The sequence below is a fragment of the Diabrotica undecimpunctata genome, chromosome 7 (assembly GCF_040954645.1).
Source record: "Diabrotica undecimpunctata isolate CICGRU chromosome 7, icDiaUnde3, whole genome shotgun sequence".
Classification (NCBI taxonomy): domain Eukaryota; kingdom Metazoa; phylum Arthropoda; class Insecta; order Coleoptera; family Chrysomelidae; genus Diabrotica; species Diabrotica undecimpunctata.
In genome coordinates this window covers 51,863,576-51,888,338 of record NC_092809.1, presented here as the reverse complement: position 1 = coordinate 51,888,338, position 24,763 = coordinate 51,863,576, and the positions used below count along the sequence as shown (strand labels likewise).

The 24,763-nt window shown below is 31.5% G+C and overlaps 1 protein-coding gene across 1 annotated transcript in view; it reads left to right on the top strand.

Annotated features, from left to right (window-relative positions):
* The window catches only part of l(3)mbn (lethal (3) malignant blood neoplasm), a 52,701-nt gene that overhangs the window by 6,145 nt on the left and 21,793 nt on the right, over positions 1-24,763 (top strand). Inside the window, exon 2 of the mRNA XM_072537313.1 lies at positions 22,768-22,888. Within this exon, the coding sequence (XP_072393414.1) occupies positions 22,768-22,888 (121 nt within the window). The remainder of the gene's footprint in view (positions 1-22,767; positions 22,889-24,763) is intronic.

Genomic DNA, 24,763 nt, shown 5'->3' with positions numbered 1-24,763 from the left:
TCTTAGAAAGCTAAAACAATAGTAGTCAGCAAAGAAATAACCAGATGTAAAATAGAAATTGATGTCATCTATATTGAACAAGTAATGGAAATAAAATACCTGGGAATTACACTGTCTAGCTATGGAGACATGAACAAAGAAGTGAGACATCAAGTACAAAAAGCAAATATATTGACAGGATGCCTTAATAACACTATATTATGGCGAAACAGACACATTAACATTGAGATGAAGTCAAGAATTTATAAAGCCGGTGTAAAAGCAATAATGACATATTATGCTTCAGAAATAAGACCCGACACAGCCACAATGCAAAGGATACTGGAAACGGCAGAGATAAGATTAATGAGAAGAATTACAGAAAATACGCTGAGTGATCGAAAGAGAAGTGAAGACGTTAGAAGAAAATGTAACGTACAGTGTATAAATGACTGGACACAAAATAAAAATAAAAAGAATAGAATAGAATAACTACATAAGAAGAATGGAGAAGACTCGTGTCGTTAAAATAGCAAGAGATAAGTCACCAATCGGCAGAAGAAGTATCGGATGGCCGCGCAAAAGATGGAGTGACAACCTTCCATATAGGTGTTAAACAAAATTAATTTAGTTCAAAGTTTTAGTAACAAAATACCATTGAAACAAATTGTATACAATTTTAACACAGCCAAATTTTAATCTAACAACGTAGTTTGGTCAAAGCTAAAAGTAAAATTCTTTTAAAAACTGGATTTGGATTTTCTCCAAAATGTCATATTACCGGAGTTCCCACTAGGGGAAGTGCGGGAACAGTATTACAAAGGGAACAGTGTTACATTTGCTTTCTGTTCCACCTCTTGGTAGATAGGCGAACTACATGTACCGTAACCTCATTAAAGGTCGGATGCCTTCCATAAATCAGTTATCGTAGTTGAATAAGTGTTTTGTAGTCACATATTTTCATAACAGTTTTTATACCTGTGAAAAGTAAAATTTTTAAGATCTAAGTGTATTAGTATATGGGTAAGTACGTTAGTAATTCATTAATTTTTTATTATGGATGGAAAGTAAATATATTTCTATTGGATTTACACTTAAAACCATACCCTATATTTCATTACCGCGCTAAAAATTTAGTTCTATGTGCATTGGCGTTCAAAAGTGAACAGTGTTACAGGGTACACTGTTACAAAAATTCTTGTAACACTGTACCCCTAGTAAAACAATTAATTATAAATTTCTTGATTACAAATTTATTTTAGTGAGAAAATGCCACGTAAAAGCAAAGGTGTAAGAACCCTCTTAAAAACCGATGAGAAGATTCTCAAAAAAGCTGTTCTTGATGTGCTTCAAAATAAAATGAGCATTAGAGGAGCAGCGAAAAAATACAAATTACGTCACATGACGTTAAAACCTTACATAAATAAATACAAAAATTCAGAAAATCCTCAATCAATAAAATTTGAACCAAATTACAAAATAAATCAAATTTTTTCCAAAGAGTTGGAAGATGAACTCGAATTATATTTAATAACAGCAAGTAAAATACATTATGGTTTGACCCGCAAAGATACCTTGGGACTAGCCTATCAATTGGCTGTAAGTAAATTGTTACAATTTAAATTTGTCTACTTGGAATTTTTATGTTTCAGGTTCGCAATGGCCTAAAAATCCCGAAAAACTGGGATACTAATAACTCAGCGGGAATAGACTGGTTAGTGGGATTTCGTAAGAGGCATCCCATAATATTGTCTCTCCGCAAACCTGAAGCAACAAGCTTATCAAGAGCCACAAGCTTTAATCGGACTAATGTAAATGCTTTCTTCGAAAATTTAATCAAAGTATATGGAAAATTTGGAGATAGCATATCCCCCGATTTGATATATAATTTGGATGAAACTGCAATCACCACGGTACATAATCCACCGAATGTGCTGTCTGCTAAAGGACAAAAACAAGTTGGCCAGGTAACATCAGGCGAGAGAGGAGTGCTGATTACCGCTTGTTGTATTATCAATGCTGTTGAAAACACTGTTCCACCATTTTTAGTTTTCCCAAGGGTACATTTCAAAAATCAAATGTTATTTGGTGCCCCTGCAGGCTCAAGTAGCAGTGCAACAAAGAGCGGTTGGATGAACGGGGAAATTTTTGTTGAGGTTCTGATCCATTTCCAAAGACATGTTAAGTGTTCAAAAGAAAACCCCGTGATACTAATTTTTGACAATCACGAATCGCATATCACAATTGGCTCTTTGGAATTTGCAAAACAAAGCGGGATAATTAGGGTTACGTTGCCACCACATACAAGTGCGAAACTTCAACCTCTTGACAAAACTGTTTATAAAAGCTTAAAATCCAATTATAATTCTGCTTGCAACGACTGGATGATCTGCAACCCTGGAAAAGTCATTTCCATCTATGATGTTGCTGCTCTATTTGGTAAAGCATTTCCTAAAGCATTCTCTATCTCAAAGATAGTCATTGGGTTTTCTTCGACAGGCATATGGCCTTTAAATCGAAATATATTTACAGACGATGACTTTTTGTCATCCAGTGTGACAGACCGCTCTCTGGCTACAGCAACTTTATTGCAGACTTCAAACAGAGATCAATCTCAGCCTTCTACCTCGGCACAAGTTCCTTGTGACGTAGCATATGAGCATACATTACATGTAACAGATTCGAATCATGAGACTATAGTTTCAAAGTCTCTAACTAGTCCTTCCACTTCAACTCTTTCGCCTTCAGCTCGCATTGTAATACCTTCATCTACCCCTTCTAGGAATATACAGCACCAACAAGAAGAGAGACCCTCTATGTAAAGTGTATTGGTCAAACAAACAACTTTAATTTCACCTAAACTCGTTATACCCTTTCCAAAAGCCCCACCAAGGAAAACAAACATCACAGGAAGGAAAAAAGGAAAATTCATGGTGCTAACAGACACTCCTATTAAGGACGAATTAGTAAATGAATTATTGGAACGAAGTATAAAGAAAGCGAAGGCTGTAAAGAAAAAAATCATTAAGGAGAAAAAAGATGCCGAGAGTTCTGAGGAATCAGAAGGCGAAGTTCCTTATGCTGAAAGTAATGCTAGTAACAATTTGGAAGGCGAAGAAATGGAAATGGATTATTTATCAGTTTCAGTTGGCGATTATGTGCTTGTTGCTGAAGGGGAGCCTAAAAGTAATATTTTTTCGGTGGGTTTAGTCGAGGAGGAACTGGAGGAAGAATATGTGATTGTCTACATAAAGAGAATTAAACCTCTGTTTAAATTTGTAAAAAATTGAACAATCCTACACTTTTCGTAAGGAATATATTATACACAAATTGCCACCACCAGTTGCTGCAGGTGGAACAAACCGGACATCTGACATGCTGGTTTTTAATATCGATTTAACAAAATTTAAAAATTCACTTGAATAGGTTTTATCAAATTTACTTTTTCTCTATGTTGAATATCTTGATAATTTTGACATTTAGGCCTTATGTTCATAGTTTTAATTAACAATACATCTTTTCCTAATCATTTATGTATTTAATTTCTCCTTTCTCATGTTTTTTATGCCTTGTAACACTGTTCCATGTACATTGTAACACTGTACACTACCGCAGGGTACAGTGTTACAAATGACAAATTTTCAAAGTCATGCTATACTTTCATACCTTATTTTTGTAATGTTATAATACTTTATCAAAAAACAAAGTAAACTATATACTATCATATAATGATAAAAATAAACTTAAAATATTCATGTCCATCAACTTTGTGACGAATTAAAAAAGTTGTAACACTGTTCCCGCACTTCCCCTATACAATTAGCAACAATACTTAAAACTAGGGATTCATCAAGATGCGCTGTAACAAATTTATCTTGCTCCACTTTGGGCGCTACTGTAACGAATATAGTAGGCAGATCCCTTGGGACTATGTCCCTGATGTTATAAGATCTGTAGAGTAGTGTGAAGATAAGTTTGAAACTAAATTAAAATAAAAGTTGAAACTGAATGCAGTTCGGCTAGCTGGGTATGCTTGAGACTGGCCCGTTGATACTCAAGGTAGGGTTAGGCCTATTTGCATGCCCTGAGAAAACAGTAAAGAAGAGGAAAGATGTATATTAACTAAGGAAATATAAGAATAACCAAAACGAACTAAGGGTAAGTACTGACAACAGGAATATATGAGAGAAGAATGATTTGGGCGCCAGGGAAGATGTTTACTGGACTCTTAGTCTAACAAACACTTCACCTAGTGACTTTATTGCTGCTGCTAACTATGTTTTCTGTAACTAGATATAACTTTATTAAAAAAAGGTTGTTTAATAAAACAGATTATTACTTATAACCCAATTTAATAATAATAATATAGAAAAACCTGTAAACCGTAATGTACAATTTAACTTAAATACCCTATCATACAAAAAACCTATTGATCCCTATTTACAATATATTTACACCCTCTAATATGCTAGAAAAGTAGGAACTTTTATTATGAAGTTTTATTCATTAATTAAAACAAAATTTACTACAACCAATCTAGTTATATATTCAAACAATTATTACCCTTCCCTATATTTAACACAATGTATCAGTTCGACAATTTCTAAGTTGATTCCAATCAGATAACCTGTAGATATATTTCAATTGGTCTGTTCAGAAAGGAACAGATCCAAGATGAATCAGTGACGTTACCAGTAGGGCTGTAAAAATACAAAATGGACCTTTGTGCACAAATGACCTTACAAAGTGTATTAAAATCCACCCCTACCCTGTTACTACTAATACATATATATATATTTAAAATATTTAATGACACAAAAAAAAATACGCAAATGATGTTAAGAAAAAATTGAATGTAATATATATAATGATACGCAAATATGAATTATGAAAATTGACTAGAATTATTTTTAAGTTTTGGTTCGTTCACTCACTAAAGTTTAAACAATATTTACTTAAGTAACTTATTTTTAAGATATTACAAAAACAGAAAAAAAAGAAAAAAGAACCTGTTTACTCTCAAGCCGAGAAGGTTCTTCTTCCGGACGCCTTACGCCGCCGGGACTCGTTCGGGTGAAAGCTGTAAGCCCACTGTTCTAGCACCAAACTGAACCGCTATTCCAATATTCGGGAAAAACCAAAAAAAACTCCAAACTAAACTCAACTGAAAGCTATTACCCCAAATCCAAAATAATGTTTATTGTATTGACTTTATATTCTTTCTTCCTCCAACGACTAAAATAAAATCAAAGAAGCTCTCATTAGCTTTATTCAGAGTTGATAAACAAAAAGGCGGTTAGGACAAGAAAAACTAGTCAGAAGATGATAATTAGTGAAGGTTTCGTACACTTTTTGTGACCTTGGAAAATTAATCGAAAACTATGTATTTAAAAAAAATGTTGGGAATTTACTATGAATATTTTACTGAAGAACTAAAATTTAACTTATCACGAATATATTATAGGCAAATAGTAATGAAGGATCTCCTTACATTACCGAATTGCTTGGATATTGATGAGAACGTGTACTTAGGAGAATTTCTAACAGAAAGAATTCTGAACGTGATTTGACTGATATAATTAAGGTAAAATTATTGAATAAATAATTTTAATATGAAACTAATAATGGTTAAAAAAAAATGATGTACTTTAATTAAAATGAAACTCACCCAACGCAACAATATTTCAACAATTGAACCAAAATCTTCTTTTTCCAAAACTTCTAATATAAAAAAAAACGCCTTCTTTAACTTAATATCACCTCTGAATAACTTAAAATTTCTTTTCTGATAGCTTGAGCCACGTGGCGTTGGTCGTTGAAGGATCACTCTTCTGACCCGTTCGAAGGTTGGATATAAAGTAAGCTCTTACACTTTTAAAATCGTCGGCTTCCGTCAGTTCCAAGTTAAGCGGAAGCGGCAGGTAAGCAGTTTGACCAATTGATAAACAATTGATAATACAATTACATGTATAGTTGGTTGCATACCTTACAGGCAGAATTAAGTTATTTTAAATTTCTCAGTAACGATAAAGTAATCTTATCGTTACAGCACTATTGAGGTCCAAAAACGGATTTTGCTTGTTATAAGAAGTTGTAAGACCAGTGGTTTGCTTTTGACGTTATGGACTCTGCCATTTCTCGAAATAGACTAGAATAGGTGAAAATCTCACCGAGATATGTGAACTTATTAGTACTTGTGTCCCTTCTTGGAGAAACGCATAATTTTAGTTTTCTCTGTGTTTACTTCTAGTTATTTTAATTTAGCATCTATGCAAAATATTGAGTTTATTTTTGACATATATTTTCAAGTCTGGAAGGATAACAATGTCATCTGCATACGACAACATTAATAGTTAATTATTTTCATCTATAGTGATGCCGCGACAGCCTCTGTCTTTGAAGTAATACTCTTTGTCAGACAGAAACATTGAAAATAAATGAGGGCTTAATACTTTTTTCTGGACAACTTCTTATTCAACGAAAAATGGCGATTTCTGATAGTCATTAATTCGGACACGTGTAGTGGCATTTGCGTAAACATTCTGAAGTAAACCAACAAAACGTAAACGGACTCCACAGATATACAACTTATGCAATTCTTAAAAGTGGCTAACTTTATCAAATACGCATTAAAAGTCAACGAATATGGAAAAAACATTACGTGTTAGAAGCTGGAGCTGTATTTGTACAGAAGGATGGGTATGTATACATTGTCAGTAGAGCTTCTATTCGATCGAAACCCTGACTGACATTCTGGAAGTATAGAAAATTGCTAGCATCATGACATGAGACGGTTAGATATGTAAACTGTACATAAACACTTTATATAAACAACTTATTAATGTAATTCTTCGGTAATTATTGGGGTCTTACTTTGATCTTTTTTTATGTATCATTGTTGTGATTATATTACCCCAAGATGAAGGAACTTACTTTTTCTTAAGTATGTTATTAAAAAGTAAAGTTAGGTATAAGCTTCAGTTAATCAGTTGGGTATAAGCTTTAGTAGAGTGGACTATTGGCTGTATATATAAAATACAGTATTTTATACATAATTATCATATCATATCATATCAATATAAGTAGGTGCATCATTCCAACAAAAATAAATAATAACTACAGTGGTAACAAGCATTATAAATAGGGAACCCTAATTACGATTTTTCTTATGGCTTTTTAGCCAGACTAGTCGCTGGTCAGATTATCCAGCAGAAGGCGTCGCATTTAGCGTCTCATGCTTTGTCCATATCTGTTATAGAGCCATCGAAAAAAATTATAATTGGGATTGGATGTGAAATCCCGTATTGATAAGGTATGTTGGTACTATTTTAATGTGTAAGGTTACATTTATGACATCGACATTGTCATTGTCAATGTCAGGTTTGGTTTTGTTTAAAAAGGAATACTTTAAAATTAATTTTTTGAGAAAATTTAGTAAGTGGTATTTTAATCTTATGCTTTAATCTATGTTAGATTTATATAATTTTTATTATATTTGTTAATTGTTTTTTGTATAAGCTTAAATTTATATATATATAGTCAATTGCAGGTTTTGTTTGCGTGAAAATACCACATAATTTAATTCTATTAAATATGTAATTGATATTTAATTCTGCATTCTGCTGCTAAATACAAACTCGTAAATTTATACTAACAAAACTGTTACCTGTAATAACTATAAACTATTAATGTATAATTCCATCGTAAATATTTAATTGTTTATTTTATGTAGCTATAACTATTCTGTCATTAAATTATTGTTAATTCTTGTTAATCTTGTTAATAATATTGAAAAATAAAACGTTCTCTAAGTTTTCAGGAACAATGTAAAAATTTCACTTAAAAAAAACTAAAGTTAGGATAATTTACCCAGAATAGATTATTAAATCATGGACAAAATAATTAAGAGATATGACGAATACATAACCTCTAAGATTTGTCACCTCTGGAATAGCCCTTCTAGTGAATTTAATATTAAAAAACAATATAGAAAACATTAAACAAGACTCATAAATTCTTTAAAATTACAATGAGTCTGTAGAAAAGTTACTTCATAGTATAATGATATTGGTTTACGCTCCAAACATAAGAAAATTACTAGATGAAACGGAGTTTTTTTTTATATTTTGCAGTTTGTAATAACGTTACAGATACCTGAAGAAATAATGATTCATTTTACACAAGGTAAACAATATGTTCTAGTTCTTTAACTAGATTTAAGAGAAATAATTAGCAAATAATAATATAGAATATGAAATACCAAACAAAATTACTATTCATATTTTTTAAATGTACAACCCTTATTTTATTGTTTCAAAAGATTACATTTATGATTGCATCTTTCATTTTTATGAAGCATCCTCTATACCTAAACTTAATACTTTGCGAGATATTTTTAGTTTTCTTCTAATTTCGGGAAAACTTATAATTTTTGTAAGTAGAAAAAATAACTTAGTATTGTGTAGTAATATAGGAAAATTATGCTTATTCAATAAATAACTAATACAAAACATAATATCAAAACAATATGCACTAAATTTGACAGTTTTTCAAGAAGTTTGTAGTAAAACATCCATAACTATCGATTGTGACAAGCAATTATTATTAAGTAAATGTTCATCAGTTAACAAGGGTTTAAAAAATTAGGCTTTGAAAAAATGACACTTTTTATATTATTACCTTTTTAATCGCTCGGTGTGGCTTGTCTTTAATTTTAAAAATGAATTTTTCTGGAGAAAAATTTAAAACAGATATGATTTGTGCATTGGGAGACTAGATTAGAGAGTATAATAAATTAACAACCTGAATGGAGGAAGCCAAACGTAAGAGCTATTGAGAAATCGTTTTTTGTGAATCGTTTTTTTCGTACTGGGTCAGATGCATATGAAAAAATTGAGAGGACTAAAACTGTTATAAGAAAGAAGAGGAATATGATGTAATGTAAGCTACTTCTTATGATCCCCACTCGTTAAATTGTACGTCAATATAACATTAGTCAAATTTCGGCGACAAAATTCTCCATAAACATAAAATGCCTCGCATACAGTTACATCAAGAATTGACAGTCGACGATTATCATCACAGATTAGCTTTTTGTTAATAGTCTAAGTAGCAAGTACATAGCGACCAATTTTTTTATCATGTGTTTTTTGAAGAAAAGGCTGAGCTGATTGACAAAAATTAAGCAGTGGATCGGCATAATATTCATTAATATGTAAAAAGCTATCATTACTTTCTTTACAATCATAGTCAGAAACTAGGTGGTCTATAACAGTTGTGGGGACAGTATTGTTGGAGACTATATGATTGGCCCACATTTTTTTGACGGTCTTGTGAATGGAATATCTAAATTTTCTGAATAATCGTTTGCCATTACTACTACAAAATGTTCCACTTAAACTTTCCTGTGAGGTGAATAGGCAGAGAAGGACCAACTGTTTGGCCAATGCGATCACCAGAATTGTCAAAAATTGATTTCTTCATGTATAAAAAACCTTGTGTACCAGAAATTTACAACAACTAAAGATATGTAAAATAGAATAAGAGAATCCTTTAATAATATTGACTTTACCATTGAATATCGGTTCCAGGGCCGCCGCTACCATGTGTGCCAAGTGTGCATCGCACACGGGCGGCCAACAATAGGGGCGGCCAAAAGCAGTCCACTGATGATCATACTTTTTTAAAACCAAAATAAATTCGAATAATTAAATAGTAATGATTCAGATAATTAAACTAACTAAAGATAATGGGCAGGACATGTACTACGCAGTAACGACAATCGCCTTATAAACAATGTGTTCTGGGAAAGGCCAGAGGGAAGAAGGTCTGTAGGGCGGCCTAGAAAAAGGTGGAAAGATGCAGTCAAAGAAGATCTAGAAAAAATGGGAGTGCGAAAATGGGAATTACTGGCACAGGACCGACAAACATGGAAGGCAATAGTAAACGCGGCAAAGACTCACGAATACTTCTTTTTTTCATCCTAATCTAAAAAAAAATGTCAAAAAATATTATTATATAATAATATTGTATGAACTGCCGCCCTTTTGTAGGTACAGTCATAAAGCAGTTTCGGGAATACTTTTTAATTCAAAGCAGCTGGCGGCTTTCGGACTCCAGTTATTTGAGATTTCACACGTAGATACTTTACAAGAATTTAGACAAGTGGTTGTAAAGTTTCTGTTATAATATTTTTCCTATGGTTATGTTTATAGATGGGTTAATATGTCTTATGTTCAGTCTTAGTTGAGAATTCGATGAATTTAGACACGCTTTTGATAGACGATTTCGTTTGTAAAATATAGTACTGTATCCGTTTCTTTTGAACAGTAGGTACTGTATTTCGAAGTAACGTCAAGATCGGAGCAATTTTATGTTACAGTTACAGTATTTGCAGTGTTTTTGGATTTATTTTGTTAAATCCGCCCGGCTTCGTTCTTAAGTGATAATTTCAAAATGTCCGAAAGAAAAGGAAAATGACTTTCAGGTTTTTAATATAGAAAAATAAAAGAGGCAAAAACTGAGGAGAAAAAAAAACTTAGCGGTGCACTGGAATCATTTTTGATGAAAAACATACATGAAAATATAGAAGACTCGGATATAAATTTAGGACCTTCAACTTCAAGCAAAGTCCAAACCATATAAAAAAGTACCAAAAAATTGAATATTCCTGCGGATAGAGACAGATGATTTGATGACAATAATAGCGATAGTGCGAGTACTGATGCTGAAACGCCTGAACCTGAAACCACCAACCAAGACAGAACAATTAATGTTCCAGTTAATCTGGATTGCAGTGTAGGAAGTTCCAGCATATGTTTGGTTTCAGATGATCCTGGAAAATGACCTGCAAATATGAATCCAAGTGAAGTTCAATTTGTTGTTGAAAATTTTCCTCAGCAAATTACAAAAATTAACTTCCCCAGAGATACAAATAATAGGAAATTTTCAGAAACTTACCGCACAAAATATTACCGCACATTACCTAATCAAGACCAAATTCATCACCCGTGATTACTTTACTCATTATCACTAAATAGTGTTTTTTGTGCACCTTGTAAAATATTTTGTTGTGATGAAAGCAGCCGACAATTACTTAGTGGAATTAATGGGGTAAGTGACTTGCAACATTTAGCTGTTATTTTAAAAAGACATGAATCCGGTGCAGCTCATATAAAATATTCTCAAAAACTGTTTGAACTATCTACAACATTAAAAAAAGGATTAACAGTTGACTCTGCTCATCAAAAATTATATGAAATGGAGGAAAAACATTGGGGCGCACGTAGAACAAATAAAAATTGTAGTAAGATGTGTTTCTGCTTTCTGCAATGTTATCTATTGAACATGAAGTGTGTGTGACATTGGACATTAAAGATATTGTCAAAAAGTTTTCCGAGACGAAAGCCCGAAAAGTGCGTTTTTAGTTTTTTTATGTGTTTATGTTTCTATTCACGGTTTATTTTATATATACATATTATGGACGTTGGATCATGGTTATTAAATTAGGATAATGTACGTTTAAATTAGGATATTAGGATAGGATATTAGGATATACATTAGGATAATATATGGACGTTGGATCATAGAGATTAGTCTAAATGTTCAAGTAAATAATTATCTATTTACAAATTATTATTGTTATATTATGCATCTTCTTCACATTTCTTTAAATAATAGTATGTATGTCTAAAGTGTTGAAAGGGGGGCGGCAAATATTAAGTTGCACACGGGCGGCCAATACCTTAGCGGCGGCCCTATCGGTTACTAACTTTCATAATCGTTACAGGTGAATATTTTGAATATTTACTCATCACATTAATAATTGTTACAATCCAACATGTGATGACTAGAAGAGATCTTACAGAGATCTTTTAGATCTGCTTGGAAAAACTAGAAATTATGGTAGACAGAACTAATTTAACTCACTTCCTCTTAATTTCGTTAATAAATCACGAACTATTTTAACAGAAACATGGCTCTCACAATGCTGTTGATCTCAAAACTCTATCACAGTAGCTCACCCAGAATTTGCCCCTGGGGGGGGGGGTTTTGGTTGGTCACCGAAATTTTTCTTATGATGCTACCTCCATTTTGAGTCCTTAAAATGTGTGAGTAACAGTGTCGAAAATAGGCCCTGGGGGGGGGGGGGGGTTAAACCCCAAACCCCCCCCCCCTGGGTGCGCCACTGCTCTATCACTCTGTTTATCGCTTCCACTGTTTATTAATTATTGAGTATATATATATATATATATATATATATATATATATATATATATATATATATATATATATATATATAACGTTTAGTTTTAAAGCAATCATTAAGCATTTAAATTGAATCGGTGGGAAGAGAAAGCGGACATGTCACAAAAATCAAGTTAGCGGTAAATAAGAAAAAACTTCCTCTATTGAAAACTATCCAATATTTAAAACAATTTTAATTACCACTGTATAGAGCAATCAATCACTAATAAATATTGAAACAAAATTTATTGAAGGCAACTATCAGGGGACAGAAAATAAATATTTATTTATTAGACATATCCGGTTTTTAGACAACATTATTATGTTAAGACTATTTATTATAATATAAACAATACAACACCAAATACCAAGATAAAAAGTAATAAGTTCTTCGACTTCATCTTCACCTTCTAAAGCTGGCCATGTAAATAAGGGATCATAAAATATCTTGCACCCAGGAATGTTCTCATCCAAGTAGGATCCAAATTTCAATAGACATTCTAATTTTTTTTTCTTAATCGGAACTTGGACTTGAGGATAGGCCAAGTTAACAGGTAGTGCCTCTACTTTCGTGCATGTAGAAACATCAAATATATGGTGAATAATTCCATCAATAAATTCATGAGCAACAATTTGACCTTTTGCCCGAGAGTTACAAGAAAAGTGCATGAACTTGCTGATAGAAAAAGAAACTTTTTGTTTTTTGAGAATATGCCTACCTAGTGATCCGTGTGATAAAACATTACCTTTGTAATATTTAGTCCACCAGAACTTAAAATCTTTGATAATACTATTTTCATTCTCGATCAGATGGACCGTGAAACTTCTTTTAATACTAGCAGTTATAATGAGTGCTACATACTCTTTTATTGTGTAAATCTTATCAGAATCTTTTATTATTCTCTTTGCTACAGCAAAGTTACGGTCACAAGCCATGAAGGAGTGACCACGAATAGGGTAGTACTGGTTCACCTTTTCAAATCTTCTAAGGTCTGTTAAGGATCTGGCGAACCTTAAAACTTTGTGGTTTTTGTTTTGACCTCCAGCTTGATCAGAGAAAATGTGAAAGTGTTTCACTTTCTCTAATACATGTTTTAATATAATCCATTATGAAGGAACATACCTTGTGAGGGTTCTTTTTGCCTAATCCTTTATGATATGGGTGGAAGTAGCTTTTACAGGTTTTAAGATCGTGTATGTTAAACACACTGACTGTAAGTTGAATTAGGTAAAATGTATCTTGGATAGGTGTTACTGGTAGAAATAGATTTTGCATATAGTTGATGCATTTATTTGAGCAAAAAACTTTTTTAATCGACGTACATGCATCATCTATTTAGCTATTGCTACCCTCTTAGCATTATCATTCAAATATTTGGACTTTATTTTTAAATCTAATTCTTCGCATTTGCTGCGGGAGCCAATCTGAGATCTGCCGAAGCGTAACTGGTAAAAGTCGGTGAAGACAGCTCTGTAAAATCTATATGTAACTGGGACATCTGGAAATTTTTAGGAAAATAACGAATGCGTTATTTTTATATTTAGATTTCCGTTCAAATATTTCACTTCGCGTCCAGTGTAGTGTGCTATTATATTTTGTGAGGAAATGACTCAATATGGGCTTTTATACTATTAATTTTTACTTCAGGTTTTGCACTAGCTAATTTTTGCTTGCCTTTCATGTCAACAGGCACTTGTCGTTTTTCTAAAAGCTCTATCAACCGACCCACTCTGGGTTTCATTATAACATGCAGACTTAAAAATACAGATTTACAAACAGAATAAGTCTCTGTACGAAAATGAGTGTTCATGTGGTGTTCTCCTGTTATCTTCAGTGTTTTGTCTAGGACGCCCTCGGTCCACTGTCAATATTTCAATAAGGGACTGAAGGTAAGCATCTCGAGCATTTTTCTTTTCTAATTTATAAAATTTTGTAAAAATCTCTTCTCTACATTCACAAGGAATCGCAAGAAAGCATTTATTCTTACATCTACAATGTAATAAGTCAAGTAAGAATTAAATATTTAACAAAATTTGAGGTTATAACAACACCTGCATGGTTCTCCAATCGTTCTGCTTGTAATAGTACGACTTTTCTAATTAGCATACGGCTGTTCACTCTGGATATCGCCTTTTTAAAATTTTTAATTCGATATTATCATCTTGTACACCTTCCATAGTGACGAATGACAAATGTATATTGGGACGAATAGACATGCATTGTAGCTTTTGTAGAAAAAGTGGACATGTCCAGGACTTATCTGGTCTTTTCACAGTACCATAATTTCTAATACACATAAAAGCATTATTAGTATGAGGATATGTCCGATTTCTATACAAAACGGCGCAACTTTATACTTATAATGGATTTTTGTTAAAATGTCAAAAATGCCTATTTATGGACATAATCGTTTTCTCTTTCTCACCAATTCAATTAAAATATAAATTTATTTTTTAAACTTTTTTTAATCGATAAGTAAGTTTTTATCCAAAATCGATTTAATTTTTGAATTTTCCAGGGAAATTGTAGTTTTCAAATCTACAGTTTTTTAAATTTGAACAAATAAAAAACAAAACACTAGTAAGTATACAGGGTGGTCCTTAAGTAATTGTACAAACGGAAACCGTAGATTCTGCACTTTAAAATATTACAATTTAAGCCAACTTGCTTCAATAAAATGTTGATATTAAGAAAGATACAGGGTGTTAAAGTGGAAATTTAAAATTTTATTTTTCGCTATAACTTTTACGTTTGTAAACATTTTTGGACAAAAATTTACAGTTGGATGCTTTTGTGTAGGATAAATTAAAATTTTATACATACTTTAATGTAACTAATAGAGAGCGCCATATATGCCACATGTGTGGCATGAATTTGCGCTTAACTTTTTTGCTCTTTAAGTTAGCTTTATTTTTGTTAAAAAATATAAAAGATACATTACTTTTACAAAGAAAAGGTATACATGTAAGTAAACTAAAAATTCAACCGTTTTCGAGATAATCGCATTTTATAAGTCAGTTGCATAATAATTCTTAGTTTGATATTTGTGCGGTAAAGCACTGAGTACCTGTAGATAAGCATAATTTATAGTTTATTCTTATAAAAACAACTCAAAGATGATAATGTAACATCACAAAATGTCTTATTGGAGAAAAGATTCTTTATCTTCTACTTTAAGTGCCGTGTCCGTATTCAGACGTTGGCCGTCATCATGTTTACAATTTCTCTCTTCTATCGCTTCTTAAGTTTTCAATTTCTCTCTTCTATCGCTTCTCTATTGTAAAATGCTGAAAACCCAAAATATGTGGTTTATGCAAGATGTTATACCACCACATTCAGAGAAAAGGTAGTTAGAACATACTTAAATAAAACTTTTCTGAACGTTGGAGTGGTCGTTTTAGTCATATTCCTTGGAAATGTGGTGATATATTGATATAATTATTTAATTCATAAAAAATCCGAAAAGAATACTTATAATTCATTCCGTAAATTGTTTACCTATTTTTATTACGACAAATAGAAACTACAGTTTATTCGTTTACCAAATTCCCATCAGTAAACATGAGCACGTGTTGATATTCGCCGTCTCATTCGTCAAGAGGCTATAAAATATAATTTATTACCGTATATTTATTACCGACAGATTCTCATGTTACAGATCCCAACTTGTGATCATTTTAAATTCTAATTGTATCGTGTTGATTTTTAAATTAATATATTGTGTTATGTTTATGTTATAGTTATTGTTAAGTTATTTACTGGTCGTGTTATTTTTTAGAGTTTAGTTTAATTGTGATATAATGATTAAATTTCAAGAAATTCTTACACTAACAGTTTCAAAAGTAAATATTTTTAAAAATCATATGATACATAGGTCGTACATCAGTAAGACCCTGTTTGGCTTACACGTGGTTCTATTGACGATTGGGAATTTGTAAAATAAATAGGGTTTAGAGCACATGTATTAAATAACGCATATGTGTCTTGTTTTATAATACTTTTGCTACAAATCTAACCTTAAAGACTCAGCATTTTTACAAAAATATCATTGTTGGCCTAATAACCGATAGTGTTATAAATATAGTAAACACACAGACAATTTACTTCAGCATAATATTAGTTTGTTAGTAAATCATAATAGTCCATTTGTTCGAGATGTAATTATAGTTACTCGTAAGCTGTAACGTAATCATATAAATAAGTAATGTCATCGATAGGTTATTCCGTGTGTATATAAGTAACCAATGAACGAGATACATCACAGTTTAATACATTATTTAACTTCTGCGACAAATAAGATGTAGTTCCATAATATAGCATAAGATTTGGATATGTATCCAAAATAATATATTCATCCATTATACATTATAGCCACCACGTAGCCCAGAATTTCATCCGCTTGATTTTGGTGTATGGGGTACATTAAACGTGTCTATAAGAATCCCATAAACATTGGGAACCAACTATGGGAAGAAATAAATACTGCAGCAGTTTCTTTAGGACCAATGATGCTATTTAATATGAGACGATCTTTTATGAAGTATATTGACAAATGAATTAAAGAAAATGGTGGACATATCGGACACTTACTTTGACAAAAAGTTATGTAATTTAGTTTAACTATTTCTTAATTTGGTTTGTAAACAAAATGTTTTGATTATGACTTTAATTTAACATAAAACGTAAAATGTTTGATGTAAAATCCTATTATTATGTTATTTTGTCAAATCCTATTATTAAGTATCCTGCTGATAGATAAAGGTACTTTATACCAAAATTCAGAAGTATTAATGATTTTGTCTATTTTTTCTTCGTTGCTTGGAGTAATTGCCTTAATAAGAATTATGCAGCCGATTTGTAAAATGCGATTATCTCGAAAACTGTTGAGTTTTGAAGTTATTAACAAGTATATCTTTTTTTGTTAAAATAATGTATCTTTAATATTTTTTATCCCAAATACAGGTAACTTAAAGAGCAAAAAAGTTAAGTGCAAATTTATACCACATATGTAGCATATGTAGCGCCCTCTATCAGTTACATCAAAGGGTGCATCAAATTATAATTTCTCATATTTAAAAGTAGCCAGTTGTAAATTTTTATACATAAATGTTTATAAACATGAAAGTTATAGCGAAAAATAAAATTTTAAATTAGCACTTTAACACCCTGTATCTTTCTTAATATCAATATTTTATTAAAGCAATTTGGCTTAAATCGTAATATTTTAAAGTGTAGAATCTACTGGTTCTTTTTGTACAATTACTTAAGGACCACCCTGTATACAACAAGGTAAATCTTTAGAATCTATATCATATTTGTGATCCATATTGTTGCAATGTATTTATATAAAAAATGAAAACACAATAGAAGTAATACGATCATTTAAAATGTTAGTAGTTAGATGGTACGAGTATCATAACGGATCTTCGCTACAAAGACAATATAAATTCTTAAAATGTCATCACGCACTTACAAGATCAAAATGACTTTAATTCGTTGGTGTTTGATTCCTTATCTCATTCTCAAGTGCGCATCAGTATTTCAAAAGGTCCTCGATAATGTTAAATAGAATAATCTTGACTGGTGCATTAAGAGATTAACAAAATTTTTTACTCGTTAGTAAAATATATAAAATTACTAGGTTGACGTTATTATTTGTATTTAAGTAATGTTGGTCTGTTAATCTAAAATGTCACTTTGTGTTAAAAACATTTATAAATTTAATTTTAATTATTTTAGATTCTACAACTGTCATCTTCTTCAATGAAAGTTGGCAATCACCATGGCTAATCTTCCACTATCATTTTTAATGCTAAAGAGTACTGCTAATTCTAAATCTCTTCATTGTTTCTAGTGTTATGAATTCAGCATATTGAAACACTCTTTTGACTTTTTGTCTAGCTTTCGGAATGGTTTTATTCCTTTTTCAAGGCACTGTGATAAGAAAAATATGTAAATATTTATAAAATATCACAATTTTTCAGTGCAACTTACTAGTCGTTGAGATTATTTTTAAAAGCATAGACACTTAACATTAATAACACACATCTAAAATATAAAATAATGGACAAAATACATTTTAAAATTCTTTAAAATTTAGGTACAGATAGTAAAACTTAGTTTGTCATCTTTTACTGGTGTGTTTTAACTCTGACACATAGAGAACAAAAAGAAAAAAAATCCTATGATTAAAAAGTAATTAGGTGTACTTAATATTATATTTCTTTTTAAGAAATACTGGAGGCCCATCTTAGGTGATTTTAATTTTTAAACCTGTCTTAATGGTATGCAGCATGTTATGCATATAAATGTAATTTATGTAGGTAGAGGTAGATATTAATTTTATTTTGGATTTTTTTCCAGTAAGTAACAATAAATGTTGCTCAATTTATCTATGTCCGACTTTTTATTGGTGCAAGATGTACTAGATTTTATGAAACACATTTCCAAAAAAACACGTTTTGAATGGTTCTTTTCCTTTGCCAAAATACAGGAATCCTCAGAATTAAATTCATGTTTCAACGTTAATGCATGTTCTGTCAATGCACATGAATTTATTTTTTTGGTTTTTATATCGCTACGATGTGAGATCACCCTACTGTGAAAATAACGAGATGTTCTCCCATGTATATTTGGTTACAATTGGTACACGGTATAGAATACACAACATTCGATGACTCCTGTATTGTGAAAGGATCTTTTGTTTTTGTGTATAACTTAGATACCGTTTTCACATTTTTAGTTGTAATTTTTAAACCACTAACATTTTTGAAGATGTTCATTAGCTTCGGTGTCAGAACTGGAATGTAGGTAACCATAAGTTATTTTAGATGGTATCACTGATGTGTTGTGTGTCAATGTCAATTGTCGGACCTCATTGTTATAAAAATTTTATTTGTCAGCAAAATGCGAAGGAAAAGGAGAAGCGAAAATGAGTTTATTTAACAGCCCTATAGGATAGGAGTTCTCTTGTAATATAGATCTCAGCTTTTTTAGTCCCTTGTCTCTGAACTTGATGTGTGACAAGTTGATAACCCTAGTTTTCAGGGCCAAAACCAAATTTGTTTTCATCTTAGATGGATGTTGAGAATGAAAGTTTATAAAACGGTTACTAAAACAAGGTTTAGGATACCACTCCGTCCTTAGCATGCCATCATTGCCACGATGGATTAGCATGTCTAAAAAAGGAATCATATTATCAGCCTCTCTCTCAACCGTAAACTTTAGGTGTTCACATTGGGCGTTAAAGGTGTTTAAAACATCAGTTACTTTGTTTTCAGGGACCGATAGAATCAAATCATCAATATATCGTTTAATAAAAAGGTAATTTTTTAGGGTTTTAGGTTTTAATAAAAAGGTAATTTTTTAGGGTTTTAGGTTTTATTAAACGATATGTTGATGATTTGGTTTTATCGGTCCCTGAAAACAAAGTAACTGATGTTTTAAACACCTTTAACGCCCAATGTAAACACCTAAAGTTTACGGTTGAGAGAGAGGCTGATAATATGATTCCTTTTTTAGACATGCTAATCCATCGTGGCAATGATGGCATGCTAAGGACGGAGTGGTATCCTAAACCTTGTTTTAGTAACCGTTTTATAAACTTTCATTCTCAAAATCCATCTAAGATGAAAACAAATTTGGTCTTGGCCCTGAAAACTGGGGTTATCAACTTGTCACACATCGAGTTCAGAGACAAGGGACTAAAAAAGCTGAGATCTATATTACAAGAGAACTCCTATCCTATAGGGCTGTTAAATAAACTCATTTTCGCTTCTCCTTTTCCTTCGCATTTTGCTGACAAATAAAATTTTCATAACAATGAGGTCCGACAATTGACATTGACACACAACACATCAGTGATACCATCTAAAATAACTTATGGTTACCTACCCTACATTCCAGTTCTGACACCGAAGCTAATGAACATCTTCAAAAATGTTAGTGATTTGAAAATTACAACCAAAAATGTTAAAAAGGTTTATCTAAGTTATACACAAAAAAATAAGATCCTTTCACAATACAGGAGTCATCGAATGTTGTTTATTCTATACCGTGTACAAATTGTAACAAAATATACATGGGAGAACATCTCGTTATTTTCACAGTAGGGTGATCTCACATCGTAGCGATATAAAAACCAAAAAAATAAATGCATGTGAATTGACAGAACATGCATTAACGTTGAAGAATGAGTTTAATTTCGAGGATTCCTGTATTGTGGCAAAGGAAAAGAACCATTCAAAACGTGTTTTCTTGGAAATGTGTTCCATAAAATCTAGTACATCTTGCATCAATAAAAAGTCAGACATAGATAAACTGAGCAACATTTATTGTTGCTTACTGGAAAATCATCCAAAATAAACTTAATATCTACCTGTACCTACATAAATTACACTTATATGCATAACATGTTGCATACCATTAAGGCAGATTTAAAAATTAGAGTCACCTAAGATGGGCCTCCAGGATTTCTTAAAAAGAAATATAATATTAAGTACACCTAATTACTTTTTAATCATAGGGTTTTTTTTGTTCTCTATGTGTCAGAGTTAAAACACACCAGTAAAAGATGACAAACTAAGTTTTACTATCTGTACCTAAATTTTAAAGAATTTTAGAATGTATTTTGTCCATTATTTTATATTTTATATGTGTGTTATTAATGTTGAGTGTCTATGCTTTTACAAATAATCTCAACGACTAATAAGTTGCACTAAAGAATTGTGATATTTTATAAACTATACATATTTTTCTTATTACAGTGTCTTGAAAAAGGAATAAAACCATTCCGAAAGCTAGACAAAAAGTCAAAAGAGTGTTTCATTAACATCCCGGCCAATTTTCTGACTGCAACCCTAATAAACTGTGTTGTTTGTTTATATCGACAGTCACAATATCCAGTAATTCTTGTATATATATATATATATATATATATATATATATATATATATATATATATATATATATATATTACAGGATCCAACTTGTTTATACAATACAGTTTGGAGATACCCCGCCAATCCTCCCGGTCCAACTCATGTCCTCCTCCAAACCTCTCGATTCCATCACTCTTCTAATTCCTTCATTCCGTGTGCGTAGAGGTCTACTACCTCTTTTTCTTCCTTCAGGGGGCTTCCATCTGTGAAGTTTTTGGGACCAAAGTTCGTCAGGCATTCTCAATAGGATTGCAAAATCCAACAAATACACGAATTTTAAAAATTGACTGTCCATTTTCCCAATTTTGTATTCGATAAACAAAATAACGGTGGACCTCAATAATTAGCATTCTACGAAATTTCCAGAGGTTTTAGATAACCGATGCGAAGTAGAATACAAACCAGAATAGAAACCGTTAATTTCTTATTTTTTATTTATTAAAACCATGAAGAAAAAAATAAAATGTTTTTTCCATGAATTTTGCAAACGAAACAAAATTGTGTCTGTTACATATATTAGAACTAATAATATCTAATATCCTAAATATGATGCATTTCTCTATATTTATCTACCTGTACCTGTAGAATTAACCATTTTTTATAAGTTTTATTGTAAACAACAAAAACATCTTCCCTGCCTTTGATTTTTACTTACAAAATTTTTATTTTTATCTATAAACAAGAACATCTCACTACGGTTTTTACTTCATGACTTTTAAGGTTTTTGCAATAGGATCTTGAACTTATTGTTTCACGCCTAGATGTAAATTCTAATGTTAATTAAATCCTGTCGGTTCCAAAAAACAGTTGCCATCAGTTTTCTTGTGCTTAGATTTGGTTTTTCTTTTTGTTTGGTTTCGAAGCCTAGCTTGCTTAATGCCACTTCATGGATTATCGTGATGTTTCAGAAATTTTGTAATCAAGTATCATCTCCCGTTACAATGCTAGCGAGAAATTTGTCACCATCACTGTCATAGCGGGTAGAGAAATCAAAGGCTGTTCCCATTCGTTTTGTCTCATGGAATTCTATCAGAACCTTTAGTGCCCATTTAGCATATTTTATATTGTTATATAGCCAAGATAGTCAGTCACTATTTCATGTACGAAGAATCGAGAAATTTGTAGAAAAGAGTCATGCAATGTAGTTAAAATGAATCTCTTTATTTATAAATGTTCCTAATTTTTTTAAATAAATTTTTTCCTTCTCAAGTCTTTCGTCACAAGAATTTGCCTTTCCCTCAATTTCTTTATCGTGCACCCTGGTTCTTCCTTTGTTAAACATAGTGTACCATTTCCTCATTGAAGATTCATTCATTACATTCTCACCTAAAGCAGCCTTTATTTGCCTGTAAATTATGTGCGTAGGGCGAACATTTCGCGTGACCACACGTCATATTTTGAACATAATGCGCCACGGAAATTATTTTTCGTATAGTTTAGGAAGTTTAAGTAAACAATATACAAAAATAAAATCAATATATCTATCTACAAATCTTACATTCGATATGAGAATTCTCCAATGGCCTTGACATACCGATATAGGTACTAGTTTAAAAAAATATTGATCTTCAGCGTGTAAATTAATTATTTTATTTGTTTAAGGTATTTGTGTGCTTACTTATCACCTTGAATGTAATTATATGCCAAAAAGACAGTGATGAAGGTAGGCCTTATGAGTTTGGATTTACTATTGATGGACAACAGCATAGGCACGAGAAAAAAGGTGAGTTTCCTCTTAAATTATCATATATGAAGATAGTTTGTCAAAATATGTTTTAAATGTATGATGTGATAATCTAACATATGTACTGAACATCCAGAAAAAGTTTAGTCAAAAAGGATAGTACCAATAGTACTTAATCAAATTGTGGTAAGTAAGTATAATTGCTTAGCAAGATTAACCATCAATATATTACACAGTATTCATACAGTCCCTTAGATGTCCATCGAACATAACATTAATAATTTGATAGGTGGTATGAAATATAAGCTCTTAGAAAACTTATTGAGTTTCATCTTTATCGTTGTTTTTGTTTTTCAGAATGCCAAATATTTAATTTTATTTTTATTCTTTCTATTTTCCCCTAATATATTTCATATAGTCTATCCTCAATTTGGAGATTCTTAATTAATTAATAAATTCATTTTTTATAGCTGTATCTCTGTATCTCTATATTGTATCATCTGTAAGATTTTTTATGCTTATGTAAAATTTAGAAAAAATCTAATATTTTTGTAAATACGCCACTACTTCGGTAACGCTGCCATCTAGTGTTTAACCGTCAAAGACCAGCGCGATTTATTACACGAACCGTTGCGTGAGAATATTGTAGTATTGAATATTCTTCGCTAGATGGCGCAAAAAGGGAAAAAAACGTTTTACTATTATTTATTAAATTGAAAGAATTTGGATTCTTTTTCGTTATATAATATAAAGTATCAATGTATTTGTTTCATATGGTCTTTAAAATCACCAGAAATACTTAACAAGATCTTAATTAAACAGAAGATAATATTTCATGGCTATAGTACCTACCTATTTTGTTTTATGGAGAAATGACCCAGAAGAAATAAAAGAAAATTGCGAAAATTATTTCAAGAAACTTTTAAATAACAAAACATAAATAAGGAAACCTTGAACTAAAAGGTATTGGTGTAGTAATAGATACTCACAGAGCAAGAAATATAAAATAAGATAAATAATCTGAAAAATAATAGGTAAAATCCCAGATATACGTAGCAGAAATATGAGCAGAAATATCAGCCAAAATTCACTTCGAAATGAATACAATTATTTTGCCTCTTTGTTTTTACATATAACACTGGTACAGGTAAAATCATCATTATCTCTTGCAATAAAACACTAGCAACTTCAGGAACGTTTGGATAAAAGAACTTGTTCGATTTATTTTTTCTTCTCAGATAATTGATCTCATATTCGAAATCATCGGAAAGATTAGGTATTTAAAATTTTGCCAATAAAATATTTTACTGGTTTTTTGCTTGCGTACTTTACAAGAAAATCGTCATTAATGACAACATTTCTATACAGTTCTTCGAATCCTGTTATTGGAGCATCAAGGTCGGCATCACATTCAGATGAGCTGTTTAGGTATTCTGCTTGGTCAATTAAAAAACTATTTTCTGATTTATTTTTTACTCTCTAAGCTCCACCTTTACGCTTTTGGCGTTCTTTGTTTGAAGTTCAATTTTTTCTGGAGTGTCTGTTGAAATAAAACTTTTTCCGCATTTTCTGATCTGCACCTGTTTTCTTGGAACGGCCTTAGGGTAGCCTCCATACTCTTGAGGGCTCGAAAACGAATTTGTTGTCATGATTGCTTCAGAATCATGATCAATGGTAAGTGTTATCACAGTATCAAGATTCGAAGTAGGACCCTTTTCCCCATGTTCACGTCATTTGTGCAGGAATCTGAAACTAGATATTTGAAGTACCATTTGAAGATGTTGACTGTTCAGGCCGATCTGTGACGGAACTAGGAAGAAAATTGTTGCAAAAACATATCGATCATGAGGAAAAATACCCAATTTATGGAATCCTGATATTATATTAATCGGAGTCTTTAAATGCTGAAATTCA